This window comes from Garra rufa, chromosome 15, assembly GCF_049309525.1.
Source record: "Garra rufa chromosome 15, GarRuf1.0, whole genome shotgun sequence".
Taxonomy (NCBI): Eukaryota; Metazoa; Chordata; class Actinopteri; order Cypriniformes; family Cyprinidae; genus Garra; species Garra rufa.
This window is the reverse complement of record NC_133375.1, coordinates 43,629,855-43,644,784: the sequence shown is the minus strand read 5'-3', so window position 1 is coordinate 43,644,784 and position 14,930 is coordinate 43,629,855. Positions and strand designations below refer to the sequence as shown.

Here is a 14,930-nt window from a genome sequence, read left to right as displayed (position 1 = left end):
TATTTTTTCTGAAAACAAGACAATATTTTTCACTTGTCTAGAAAATCCTTCTTGATTTTTAGATATTTTGGCAAAAGTACAAACACTGCAAAAAAAAAAAAAAGCTTGTTTCCAGCCAAAATAGCAAAAAAATTCTTAAATCAAGAAGGATTTTTTAGATGAGTAAAAATTATTGTCTTGTTTTCAGAAAAAAAAGAAATTTTTTTTAAATATTTTTAGCATATTAGAAAAGCATTTTTGCAGTGTTATTATTTGAAAAATAATTTATTTGCTCTTCTTTTAAGCATAAATTTCTTTAATTTCAATACTTTTTTCAGAAAACAAGATTTAATTCTAATCTAAATCCTAAGTAATTTTGCTTTTCAAGAAAATGTATCTTGATTTAAGAATGTTTAGATATTTGTTCTGGAAAACGACAAAAATACAGATGCCGAAAATCATTTTCTACAGTGCTCATAGATATCTGTACATTTTTTCACATCAAAATATCTGAAACCTCATCATTCACAGCGTGTTTGTCAGTCTCTGTCTTGTTGTCCTTCAGAAATCGTCATCTTTATCACTGTAGAACTGCGTGTCGTCTGGTTTCTTCTTCTCCTCGTCGTCGTTGGCCTCCTCCTCTTCCTCCTCTCTCTCCTCGTCCTCCTCCTCCTCTCTGGCCTTGTAGAGATCAGGACTGTACTGGCTCATTCGGTACAGACTGTCCTCATCTTCTTCTCGACTGGAGCTCCCGCCGCGGACGCTCTCGCCGTCAGACTGAGACAGACGCAGCTGGTTCTTCTGGGACAGATCGAAGGGCTCTTCCTGGCCGATGCGGGACAGGATCCGCAGAGGACCGGAGAGACACATCCGTCCACGTCGCCTGAAGACTGAGAGCATCCAGAGATGTTATTATGATCATACAAGTCTAACATAAAAGATAAAAGCTTGAGTAGACAAATATATAAGGCTTCTTACCACGAGCATCCAGGCCTTGGTCCATGATGCCGTGTTTGACCTTCATGTGGCGGGTCAGGTTCCCCTTCAGCGTGAATTTGCTGGCACAGTAAAGACATTTGAAGGGTTTGCTGTCAGAATGCAAGTGCATGTGGCCCATCAGATTATGCATTCTGTTAAACTCCTTTCCACACAGCTGTAAAGAGAGTAACTATTCAGAAATCTTTGACCTGATCAAGCACTATTAAAGCTATGCCAGACTCACAAATGGAAGCTTGTTTTCCCTATTGAATCAAAAAATGTAAAATCTAATTGCAATTTTAGGTCCTTGCACACTAAGTCCCTACTTTTTGTCAAAGTTAGTCACACTCAGAAACTCAAAATAAGAAAAGTAACACTTTATAATAACGTTCAGTTGTAAGTCTTTTATACGTGATTAGTTAATGATGAAATAATCAATTACAAAACATTCACAAGTGATTAATAAGTGATATGCTAACAATTTGTGAATGTTTTGTTAAGTTATTTACAAATTAATTTACAAGTAATTAGTTAATGATGAACTCATTATTTACAAAACATGACTATGTGTTTATAAATTATGAATAAGTGATATGTTCATTTTATTGTTAGTACTTTGCTAACGATTTACCCATCTGTCGTAAATTATCTAAAAAATGGCATATCGTGAAATAATCAAACAGATCCTTAGTAAATGGTTAAAAATTACTAGTTAACCCCTTAAATGTCACCCCCATTTTTTAAGTTTGTCCAAACTTAAATTGTAATTCATGAACACTTTGGATCTAAGGGAGGTCTCTTTTTAAAGAAAACAATCAGCAGATTAATGCAGAAGCGAAAAACAAAGTATTAACAAATTACAGAAGTTAAAATTTACTGTAAAGATAATACACTGTACAATTTGTATTATATTTTATATAAAATAAATATTGCATATAACAGGTTTTGTCCTAAATTTGATATCAATTTGAAGTCTTACATCTAAATAAGTTATTCCAAATTTGAAGTTGATATGAAAACAAATTTGAAGTTCCTGTGAAAGTTTGTTCAGGGCGTTATAAAATACTAAATAACCTTATATAATTCATACACTACATGGTGCTTAGTGCATAAGTACATAGTGAATAAGTGCAGAGTGTATAGTGCGTCATTTGGGGCGCAGATCATGTTTGCCAAAGAAAACATCTTTACCCTCACCAGTCAGCCCTTACATTGCAGTACACACTACAAAGTATTCAAAAGCTGTTGATGAATAAATAATGAATAAATCATTTACAAATCTTTCTGCATCCCCTAATCTAAAGTGTAAACTACTCATCAGCTGTAAATGTTTTACAAACCTGCCGTTTCCAGGTTGTGCGGGCATCAGGTGGGTATACACACTGGGGGAAAGACCTTTGAAAAATGAGTAAAACATTTACAACTGATGAATTGTTTACACTTTAGATTAGGGGATGCAGAAAGATTTGTAAATTATTTATTCATGATGCGATCTTCAGTCAAGGATAAACATTTAAATGATTGATATTTTAATTATTTTTAAGTGACAAATCATATATTATTTAGTAACAGATTAACCACTTACTAAGGATCTGTTTGATTATTTCATGATGCTATTTTTTTAAGATAAAATTCGACAGACCACAGACTTGGCAACATATTCTGAGACATCTATAAAAAACTTGCGGCAACAGTGTAAAAGTGGCCCAATTCCGTGTGAAAACCACAGACTTGGCAACATATTCAGAGAGACTGATTAAAAAACTTGGGGCAACAGTGTAAAAGTAGCCCGATTCCGTGTGAAAACTGCAGACTTGGCAACATATTCCCAGACATCTATAAAAAAAACTTGCGGCAACAGTGTAAAAGTAGCCCAATTCCATGTGAAAACCACAGACTTGGCAACATATTCAGAGAGACTGATTAAAAAACTTGTGGCAACAGTGTAAAAGTACCCCAATTCCGCATGAAAACCACAGACTTGGCAACATATTCAGAGAGACTGATTAAAAAACTTGCGGCAAAAGTGTAAAAGTAGCCTAATTCCGCGTGAAAACCACAGACTTGGCAAAATATTCAGAGAGACTGATTAAAAAACGTGTGGCAAAAGTGTAAAAGTAGCCTAATTCCGCGTGAAAACCACAGACTTGGCAACATATTCAGAGAGACTGATTAAAAAACTTGCGGCAAAAGTGTAAAAGTAGCCTAATTCCACGTGAAAACCACAGACTTGGCAAAATATTCAGAGAGACTGATTAAAAAACGTGTGGCAAAAGTGTAAAAGTAGCCTAATTCCGCGTGAAAACCACAGACTTGGCAAAATATTCAGAGAAACTGATGAAAAAACGTGTGGCAAAAGTGTAAAAGTAGCCTAATTCCGCGTGAAAACCACAGACTTGGCAAAATATTCAGAGAAACTGATGAAAAAACGTGTGGCAAAAGTGTAAAAGTAGCCTAATTCCGCGTGAAAACCACAGACTTGGCAACATATTCAGAGAGACTGATTAAAAAACTTGCGGCAAAAGTGTAAAAGTAGCCTAATTCCGCGTGAAAACCACAGACTTGGCAAAATATTCAGAGAGATCGATTAAAAAACGTGTGGCAAAAGTGTAAAAGTAGCCTAATTCCGCGTGAAAACCACAGACTTGGCAAAATATTCAGAGAAACTGATGAAAAAACGTGTGGCAAAAGCGTAAAAGTAGCCTAATTCCGCGTGAAAACCACAGACTTGGCAAAATATTCAGAGAGACTGATTAAAAAACGTGTGGCAAAAGTGTAAAAGTAGCCTAATTCCGCGTGAAAACCACAGACTTGGCAACATATTCAGAGAGACTGATTAAAAAACTTGCGGCAAAAGTGTAAAAGTAGCCTAATTCCGCGTGAAAACCACAGACTTGGCAAAATATTCAGAGAGACTGATTAAAAAACGTGTGGCAAAAGTGTAAAAGTAGCCTAATTCCGCGTGAAAACCACAGACTTGGCAACATATTCAGAGAGACTGATGAAAAAACGTGTGGCAACAGTGTAAAAGTAGCCCAATTCCGCATGAAAACCACAGACTTGGCAACATATTCAGAGAGACTGATTAAAAAACTTGCGGCAACAGTGTAAAAGTAGCCCAATTCCGCATGAAAACCACAGACTTGGCAACATATTCAGAAAGACTGATGAAAAAACATGTGGCAACAGTGTAAAAGTAGCCAAATTCCGCATGAAAACCACAGACTTGGCAACATATTCAGAGAGACTGATTAAAAAACTTGCGGCAAAAGTGTAAAAGTAGCCTAATTCCGTGTGAAAACCACAGACTTGGCAACATATTCAGAGAGACTGATTAAAAAACTTGGGGCAACAGTGTAAAAGTAGCCCGATTCCGTGTGAAAACTGCAGACTTGGCAACATATTCCCAGACATCTATAAAAAAAACTTGCGGCAACAGTGTAAAAGTAGCCCAATTCCATGTGAAAACCACAGACTTGGCAACATATTCAGAGAGACTGATTAAAAAACTTGTGGCAACAGTGTAAAAGTAGCCCGATTCTGAATGAAAACCACAGACTTGGTAACATATTCAGAGAGACTGATGAAAAAACGTGTGGCAACAGTGTAAAAGTAGCCCAATTCCGCATGAAAACCACAGACTTGGCAACATATTCAGAGAGACTGATTAAAAAACTTGTGGCAACAGTGTAAAAGTAGCCCGATTCCGCATGAAAACCACAGACTTGGCAACATATTCAGAGAGACTGATGAAAAAATGTGTGGCAACAGTGTAAAAGTACCCCAATTCCGCATGAAAACCACAGACTTGGCAACATATTCAGAGAGACTGATTAAAAAACTTGCGGCAAAAGTGTAAAAGTAGCCTAATTCCGCGTGAAAACCACAGACTTGGCAAAATATTCAGAGAGACTGATTAAAAAACGTGTGGCAAAAGTGTAAAAGTAGCCTAATTCCGCGTGAAAACCACAGACTTGGCAACATATTCAGAGAGACTGATTAAAAAACTTGCGGCAAAAGTGTAAAAGTAGCCTAATTCCGCGTGAAAACCACAGACTTGGCAAAATATTCAGAGAGACTGATTAAAAAACGTGTGGCAAAAGTGTAAAAGTAGCCTAATTCCGCGTGAAAACCACAGACTTGGCAACATATTCAGAGAGACTGATGAAAAAACGTGTGGCAACAGTGTAAAAGTAGCCCAATTCCGCATGAGAACCACAGACTTGGCAACATATTCAGAGAGACTGATTAAAAAACTTGCGGCAACAGTGTAAAAGTATCCCAATTCCGCATGAAAACCACAGACTTGGCAACATATTCAGAAAGACTGATGAAAAAACATGTGGCAACAGTGTAAAAGTAGCCAAATTCCACATGAAAACCACAGACTTGGCAACATATTCAGAGAGACTGATTAAAAAACTTGCGGCAAAAGTGTAAAAGTAGCCTAATTCCGTGTGAAAACCACAGACTTGGCAACATATTCAGAGACATCTATAAAAAAAAAAACTTGCGGCAACAGTGTAAAAGTAGCCCAATTCCATATGAAAACCATGGACATTGCAACATCTTCCAAGAGACCGATTTAAAAAAAAAAAAACTAGCAACAGTGTAAAAATAGCCCGATTCAATGTGAAAACCGTAGATTTAGCAACATATTCTGAGAGATTGATAAAAAAAACTCGAAACAACAGTGTAAAAGGAGCCCTATTCTGTTTGAAAAATGCAGACTTGGCAACATATTCTGAAAGATTGATTAAACCAGCAGAAAGCTCGAAATTTCACTAATGCTACAATAGCTTTACTCAGTATTTTATTACTCAAATATCTAAGTGTTCTTAAGATTTTCTTGATTTAAGTGATCTAATATCACTTAATATCATTTGCTCATTTTGATTCTCAAGTAGATGTATCTTGATTTAAAAATATTTAGATGTTTTCACTAAAAAACAAGTCAAAAACAGAGGAAGGACACGACTTTACATTACACTTCAGAGTGTAAACAAGAAGTTAGTTTTTTTGAATAACTGACTTTCTTATATAATAGGGCCAGATATTTTGTTTATTTTTGCTCTGCCAGCAAAATTAATTGGGTTACAACTGTAGAATTTTGTGATTGGTGTCTTGAATTGGTTGCAACTGTATTATAAAACAGCCCTTACTAAAGGTGACTGTAACAAGCTCTCGTGGCATAAATCTGAAAGCATTTTGAAGACAAAAGGGGGAGTTACAGAAAACTGAATCATGACAGCTGAGAGTTTCTCACAGGAATATGAAGGAGTTTACAGGAGCCAGCGGAGGGCTGGACCGTTTCTCTTCTGCTGTCCTTCCTCTGCGTTCTTTTTTTTTATTATTAGGGTGGTCCTTTCCTTTCCTTCAGGAGGATAGAGGGACTGTAAACTGTCCGAACGGACCGTGAGAAAACAGGAAGTGCTCCTGAGCACAAGAGAAAGCGAGATGAAATCTATTTGCGGGGCCTGTTCTCGGGGGACGAGAGAGCCATTGTTACACAGTCAGTTTGTGCAGCGATATCCTTCCTATAGATGAGGAGACACTCAACTGCCAAGAACGTATCTGGTCATCGTTTGGACCAGCCCAAGGTCACACACATTCCAAAACAACCAAGAATCCATGAAGGGCTGGATGTATTTGCATCCTATTGCACTGTACGTTCACTTTAATTTATTAATCTGATTTGTTTATGAACACAGCTTTGCGTTATATTACCCAACTCTGGTTCTAGTTATTCAGTACAACAGCGTTTTAGTGTTAAAAAAAGATTATGAGAACAAAGTCGAAATATTATGAGAATAAAGTAGAAACATTACGAGAATAAAATCAAAATTATGAGAATAAAGTAGAAATATTACTAGAATAAAGTAGAAATATTACGAGAATAAAATCAAAATTATGAGAATAAAGTTGAAATACTACAAGAGTAAAGTCGAAATACTACAAAAATTAAGTCGAAATACTATGAGAATAAACTCAAAATACTACGAGAACGAGTGAAGTCGAAATACTGCAAGAACGAAGTCGAAATACTATGTGAACGAAGTCGAAATACTACGAGAACGAAGTCGGAATACTACGAGAATAAATTCTGAATATTACGAGAATATACTACGAGAATTAAGTCGAAATACTATGAGAATAAAGTCGAAATACTATGTGAACGAAGTCGAAATACTACGAGAACGAAGTCGGAATACTACGAGAATAAATTCTGAATACTACGAGAATATACTACGAGAATTAAGTCGAAATACTATGAGAATAAAGTCGAAATACTACGAGAATGAACAAAGTTTAAATACTACGAGAACTAATTCTAAATACTACAAGAATGAACGAAGTTGAAATACTACAAGAACGAAGTCGAAACACTACGAGAACAAAGTCGAAATACTACAAGAACGAAGTCGAAATGCTACGAGAACGAAGTCGAAAAACTACGAGAATAAAGTCGAAATACTACGAGAATGAATGAAGTTGAAATACTACGAGAACGAAGTCGAAATACTACAAGAACAGAAGTCAAAATACTACAAGAACGAAGTCGATATACTATGTGAACAAAGTAAAAAAACTACAAGAATGAAGTCGGAATACTACGAGAAATAAGTCCGAATAGTACGAAGATAAAGTCGGAATACTACGAAAATCTACTACGAGAATTAAGTCAAAATACTACGAGAATGAACGAAGTTGAAATACTACGAGAACGAAGTCAAAATACTACAAGAACGAAGTCGATATACTATGTGAACAAAGTCAAAATACTACAAGAATTAAGTCGGAATAGTACGAGGATAAAGTCAAAATACTACGAAAATATACTACGAGAATTAAGTCAAAGTACTACGAGAATTAAGTCGAAATACTACGATAATGAAGATAAATGAACATGCAAATTGCAGTCGCATTTTCTAAAATTAGAACAAAACTGAGTGAGTTTATACTTAAAACAAAAACTAATATCTGTCAATAGGGCATTAAAACCTTGTTATTTGCTATTTGTATATATTTGTTCTTTTTTATCATAATAATAAACTTTTTATCAGTTTCTCAAAACAAGACTTATTTTGCTTCTCCAGTAGAGAATTAAGTCGAAATACTACAAGAATTAAGTCGAAATACTACGAGAATAAAGTCGAAATACTACGAGAATGAACAAAGTTGAAATACTACGAGAATTAAGTCGAAATACTACGAGAATAAAGTCTAAATACTACGAGAATGAACAAAGTTGAAATACTACGAGAATTAAGTCAAAATACTACGAGAACGAACAAAGTTGAAATACTATGAGAACGAAGTCGGAATACTATGAGAATTAAGTCAGAATACTACGAGAATAAAGTCGGAATACTACGAAAATATACTACGAGAATTAAGTCGAAATACAATGAGAATAAAGTCAAAATACTACAAGAACGAACAAAGTTGAAATACTACAAGAATGAAGTCGGAATACTACGAGAATTAAGTTGGAATACTACGAGAATTAAGTCGAAATACTACGAGAATAAAGTCAAAATACTACAAGAACGAACAAAGTTGAAATACTACAAGAATGAAGTCGGAATACTACGAGAATTAAGTCGAAATACTACGAGAATAAAGTCGAAATACTACGAGAACGAACAAAGTTGAAATACTACAAGAATGAAGTCGGAATACTACGAGAATTAAGTCGAAATACTACGAGAATAAAGTCGAAATACTACGAGAACGAACAAAGTTGAAATACTATGAGAATGAAGTCGGAATACTATGAGAATTAAGTCAGAATACTACGAGAATAAAGTCGGAATACTACGAAAATATACTACAAGAATAAAGTCAAAATACTACGAGAATAATGTTGAAATACTACAAGAACGAACAAAGTTGAAATACTATGAGAACGAAGTCGAAATACTACGAGAACGAAGTCGAAATACTACGAGAACGAAGTCGAAATACTACGAGAACAAACGAAGTTGAAATACTATGAGAACGAAGTCGAAATACTACAATAATGAAGTTGGAATACTACGAGAATAAAGTCGGAATACTATGAAAATATACTACGAGAATTAAGTCGAAATACTACGAGAATAAAGTCGAAATACTACAAGAACGAACAAAGTTGAAATACTACAAGAATGAAGTCGGAATACTACGAGAATTAAGTTGGAATACTACGAGAATTAAGTAAGTCGAAATACTACGAGAACGAACAAAGTTGAAATACTATGAGAACGAAGTCGGAATACTATGAGAATTAAGTCAGAATACTACAAGAATAAAGTCGGAATACTACGAAAATATACTACGAGAATTAAGTCGAAATACTACGAGAATAAAGTCGAAATACTACAAGAATAAAGTCAAAATACTACGAGAATAATGTCGAAATACTACAAGAACGAACAAAGTTGAAATACTATGAGAACGAAGTCGAAATACTACGAGAATTACGTCAAAATACTACGAGAACGAACGAAGTTGAAATACTATGAGAACGAAGTCGAAATACTACAATAACGAAGTTGGAATACTACGAGAATAAAGTCGGAATACTACGAAAATATACTACGAGAATTAAGTCGAAATACTACGAGAACGAACAAAGTTGAAATACTATGAGAACGAACAAAGTTGAAATACTATGAGAACGAAGTCAGAATACTACGAGAATAAAGTCGGAATACTACGAAAATATACTACGAGAATTAAGTCGAAATACTACGAGAATTAAGTCGAAATACTACAAGAATAAAGTCAAAATACTACGAGAATAATGTCGAAATACTACAAGAACGAACAAAGTTGAAATACTATGAGAACGAAGTCGAAATACTACGAGAACGAAGTCGAAATACTACGAGAATTACGTTGAAATACTACGAGAACGAACGAAGTTGAAATACTATGAGAACGAATGAAGTTGAAATACTACGAGAACGAAGTCGAAATACTACAATAACGAAGTTGGAATACCAAGAGAATTAAGTCGGAATAGTACGAGAATAAAGTCGAAATACTACGAAAATATACTACGAGAATTAAGTCGAAATACTACGAGAATAAAGTCGAAATACTACGAAAATATACTACGAGAATAAAGTCGAAATACTACGAGAACGAACAAAGTTGAAATACTACGAGAACGAAGTCGAAATACTATGAGAATCAAATCGAAAATTCTACGAGAATTAAGTCAAACTGTTGTAAAGCAGCTGTACAAAAAATGTATGTTACTACAATATATTTAGTAGCTTACTAGTGGTGACTACTGTATGTCAAGTCGATGTACATATGGAATAGATGTATGTTAAAATCAGTAATGGTGTAATCAAACAGACAATGAACACTCTTAATAGTAATGATTATGTGTTGCAAATATTATGAAATATTATGACTTTAATCTTGTAATCTTAGATTTATTTTATTTTTTAAACATAACACTAAAACAATGTCACTATTCAGTTAACAGAGTTGCTGCAGCTCTTAAAAAGCTCTTAAAAGATCTTAAAAAGTAAGTAAGACCTTAAATCTGTGCAGAAAGTCTTAAATTCATAAAGTCATGGCGTTAAAAGTTGCATGCACTGCAAAACATGAATATCTTCCTCAGTATTTCTGTCTTGTTTTCCAGTTTAAATCAAGATAAATGAACATGCAAATTGAAGTCGCGTTTTCTAAAATTAGAACAAAACTGAGTGAGTTTATACTTAAAACAAAAATATCTGTCAATAGGGCATTTAAACCTTGTTATTTGCTACTTGTAAATATTTGTTCTTTTTTATCATAATAATAAACTTGTTGCAATTTTATCAGTTTCTCAAAACAAGACTTATTTTGCTTCTCCACTAGAGATCATTAGACAGAACATGACTTTTTGTGTCTGTATGAATGGCGTTGAGTGTCAGCACCTTGCATTTGTAGGGCTTGATGTCGGAGTGGACGATCATGTGAGCCTTGAGTGTCTGTTTCTGGACGAAGCTCTTGTAGCACAGGTGGCACTGATACGCTCGGATGTTGGTGTGAATCAGAACGTGCCGCTTCATGTTGGCCAGCAGCGTGAACTCACGGCCACAGATGCGACACTTGTGCTCCTTCACTCCCTAAAACACACGGATGAGGATGAACAGTCCATCAGAAACCAAGTCTGATCAATGCTCTTATAGATCAGATTTACAGCAATGCATTTGGCAGGTGCTTTCATCCAAAGCAACTGAGATTGCATTTAAGGTTTACATTTGATCAGTTCATGCATTCCCTGGGAATTGAACTTATGACCCAATGTGCGCTTCTCAATAGGTTTTGCTTGCAGATTTCTTCCTGGACATCTAGCAATAACAAAATATTCTTAATATTAAACACTGAAATTGCTTTAATGGTCTCCTCTAAAACGTGACTTACAATTCAACTTTGACTGATGCTCGACATTTTACATTAGTAATGAAAGAAATGGGAAGTGTTTTCTTCTTCCTTTTCAGAGTAAGTCTGCTTTTCCTAATTTATGGTTAGTTGCATTGTATGATTTGTCTTTGCATTGTTTTGCTTTTCATTTGTGGTTTATGGAGTTGGGAACCTCTGATATAAACTATTCACTATTGTTCCTCAGTTTTTTTTGTCTTGTTCTTCAGTCCAAATATCTAAATGTTCTTAAATCAATATTTATTTACATTTACATTTATTCTTTTAGCAGATGCTTTTATCCAAAGCAACTTGCAAAAGAACAATAGCAATTTGTCAACAACAGTAATACACAAAGTCAAGTTTATTAGACTTTTTCATTAACTTAAGTAGCAAAATGACATAAGTCTTGTTTTCTGAGAAATTGATCAAAATGAAGTGTTGATAATTAAAACAAGAACAAATATCTCTGAATGGGCTCAAAAAAATCAACTTACTGTAGTTGAAAGTAGATTTTTCTGAATCCTGTGGTTGATTTTTGAAAACGAGTCATTTTGATGCCAAATAAAAGCATTTGATTTAAGAATGTTTAGATATTTTGTTACAAACATTTTGCAGTATAGTTTGAAACAATTTTTCTGTTCTCATTTGTTACATTTTTAGTGTTTTTGTTGTTTGTTTTTTGTTCTTTTTAAATATTACAAACTTTACTTTCTCGTAATATGTACTGCAACAATCTTTGAAAAATAATTCTGTGTAGGTTTTATTTTTATATTTTCTGTTCTCATTTTAATTTTAGTTAAAGTTTTAGTCATTTTGTTGTGTTTTTGCCATTTTTATTAGTTTTTTGTTACTTATCAACATTTTATTGTGTTTTTGCTGTTTTTATTCTTTTTAACTATTAAAGATTGAAATAGACTTTTTCTACTGCAATAATCTTTGAAAAATCTATTTTTACAGTGTAGGCTTTATTTTTCTGTTTTCTGTTCTTATTTTAATTTAAGCTAAGTTAAAGTTTTAGTGATTTTGTTGTGTATGTGCCATTTTTTTTTTAGTTTGTGTTTTATATATATATATATATATTTAAGACTTAATTTGGTATTTTCTACTGCAATAATCTTCAAAAAATCTATTTTCTCAGTGTAGATTTAATTTTTTTATTTTTTGTTGTTATGTTAATTTAAGTTAAAATTTTACTAATTTTGTTGTGTTTTTGGCATTTTTATTACTTTTTGTTCTTTTTAAATATTAAAGATTGAAACCGTATTTTCTACTGGAATATTCATAAAAAAAATCAGTGTTTACAGTGTAGGTTTTATTTTTTTATTTTCTGTTCTTATGTTCATTTAAGTTAAAGTTTTATTAATTTGTTGTGTTTTTGCCATTTTTATTAGTTTGTGTTCTTTTAAAATATTTAAGACTTAATTTGTATTTTCTGCTGCAGTAATCATTTGCTTGTTCTTATGCTAATTTACGTAAAAGTTTTAGTAATTCTCTTGTCTTTTTGCCATTTTTATTAGTTTGTGTTTTTTTTAAATATTAAAGATTGAAGCCATATTTTCTACTATAGTTTATTTTATAGGTTTTATTTTTATATTTTCTGTTCTCATTTTAATTGTAAAGTTTTTAAAGATTGAAACCATATTTTCTAATTGTATTTTTTACTGTAATGATCTTTGAAAAAAAATCTCTGTTTACGGTATTTTTATATTTTACATTCTTTAGCTGTTTTTATAAGTTTTTGTTGTTTTGTAAATATTACAGACTGTATTTTCTTGTAAAATGCAATAATCTTCGAAGAAATTACTATTGTGTACTGTGTTGTACTTTTTATTTTTATATTTTCTGTTCTCATGTTAATTTAAGTTTTACTAATTTTGTTGTGTTTTTGCCGTTTTTATAAGTTTTTTTTAAAAATATTAAAGATTAAAACTGTATTTTCTAGTGCAATAATGAATTTTACAGTGTAGGTTTTATATTTCCATTTTCCAATTTAAAAATTAAAGATTGATATTGTTTTTCCAATGCAATAATCTCAGAAAAATCAATTTTCTCAGTGTATGTTTTATTTTTATATTTTCCATTCTCATGTTAATTTACATAAAAGTTTTGCTAATTTTGTTATGTTCTTGCCATTTTTATTACTTTATGTTCTTTTTAAATATCAAAGACTGAAACAGCATTTTCTAACTTGACAGCATACGTCACAACCCCGCCCCATTGGTACCTTGTGTGTGAGCGTGTGCTGCTTGAGATGATGTGACTGGACAAACTCCATCCCGCACTCGCTGCAGATGAACGGCCGGATGTCCTTGTGCTTCATCATGTGATTCTGCAGCTGACTAGGATACTGAAAGCTCTTGCCGCATTCGCCACAGTCATACTGCACGGGCCCGCGGTGCGCCGTCAGGTGCCTTTTGAGCTGCGCCAGCGTGGGGAAGTCGAGTCCGCACTCCACACAGACGTTCTCCTGGCCTCTTTCGTGTTTAAGCTCATGCGCTCTCAGTTCGCTGGGATACGCAAATCCCCGTCCGCAAACGCCACAGCTGTAAGGCTTGACATCGCTGTGTTGCATCATGTGCCTCTTCAGATGGCTGGTCTGCGTGAAGGCTTTGTTGCAAACCTGGCACTTGTGCGGCCGTGCGCCTTGGTGCGTCAGCATATGCGTGTGCAAATGGCTCAGTTGCTTGAAGAGTTTCCCACATAGGTTGCATTCATGTGGCTTAATGCCGCTGTGGCCCAGGATGTGTGTGATCAGGTTGTATTTGGACGTGTAGGACTTCTCACACATACGGCATTTCCACCGCTTCTGATCTCCGCCGACATCGACGTAGTAGCTTTCGTCCACGTGCACGTTCAGCTTTTCCGATTTGCTGGCTTCTTGGCTCCTGCGGCGAAACCGCACGGCCTCGCCGGGGTAGAAGTGACTCGGAGAGAGATGCGGGACGGAGCCGGGCAGGAGGAACGGGAATGGAACCAGACTGGGGTGGAAGGGAGGGAAGTAGGGCGCGGGAGAGCGCAGGAGCAACGGCGACGGAGGCCACAGCGGCAGCGGCTTCACCGTCTCCTGCTTGACCTGGACCACGCGATGGAGCCGCAGCCGGTTGAGGTCGATCATGTCCGGGACGTATCGGTGCGGCTGAGGCATCATGGGGTGAGGAAGAGGATAGGGAAGAAGGGAAAGGTCGACGTGTCTGCTGGCAAACTCCTCTGGACGCTTGCTTTCGCTCTCGATCGAATCCATGATGGAGGTTTCTACAGGTTTAGACCATGAGCGTGAAAATCGTCCATCACCTGTCTGAGAAAAACATGCGGAATTAGTTATTGCATTCATGCATTTGGCAGATGCATTTACCCAAAGTGATATGCATTGCATTCATGTTTGATCAGTTCATGCATTAACTGGTAATCGAACTCATGACCTTGGCATTGCAAGCGCAACTGCAAAAAAAGTACTGTTTTTCCAGTACAGATATCTAAACATCTTTAAATCAAGATACATACTTAAGAAGCAAAATGACTTAAGTCTTGTTTTCTGAAGAATGCATCAAAATTAAATGAGTTTA

The 14,930-nt window shown here is 34.9% G+C and overlaps 1 protein-coding gene across 1 annotated transcript; it reads right to left on the bottom strand.

Annotated features, from left to right (window-relative positions):
- Window positions 1-208: 208 nt before the first annotated feature.
- On the bottom strand, window positions 209-14,659 carry znf366 (zinc finger protein 366). The gene is made up of 4 exons (XM_073819567.1): window positions 13,592-14,659; window positions 10,878-11,069; window positions 958-1,132; window positions 209-869 (listed from the first exon to the last, which is right to left on the bottom strand). Exons 1-4 carry the CDS (start codon window positions 14,606-14,608, stop codon window positions 541-543), a joined length of 1,713 nt encoding a protein of 570 aa, XP_073675668.1. The 5' UTR covers window positions 14,609-14,659; the 3' UTR covers window positions 209-540.
- Window positions 14,660-14,930: the final 271 nt, after the last annotated feature.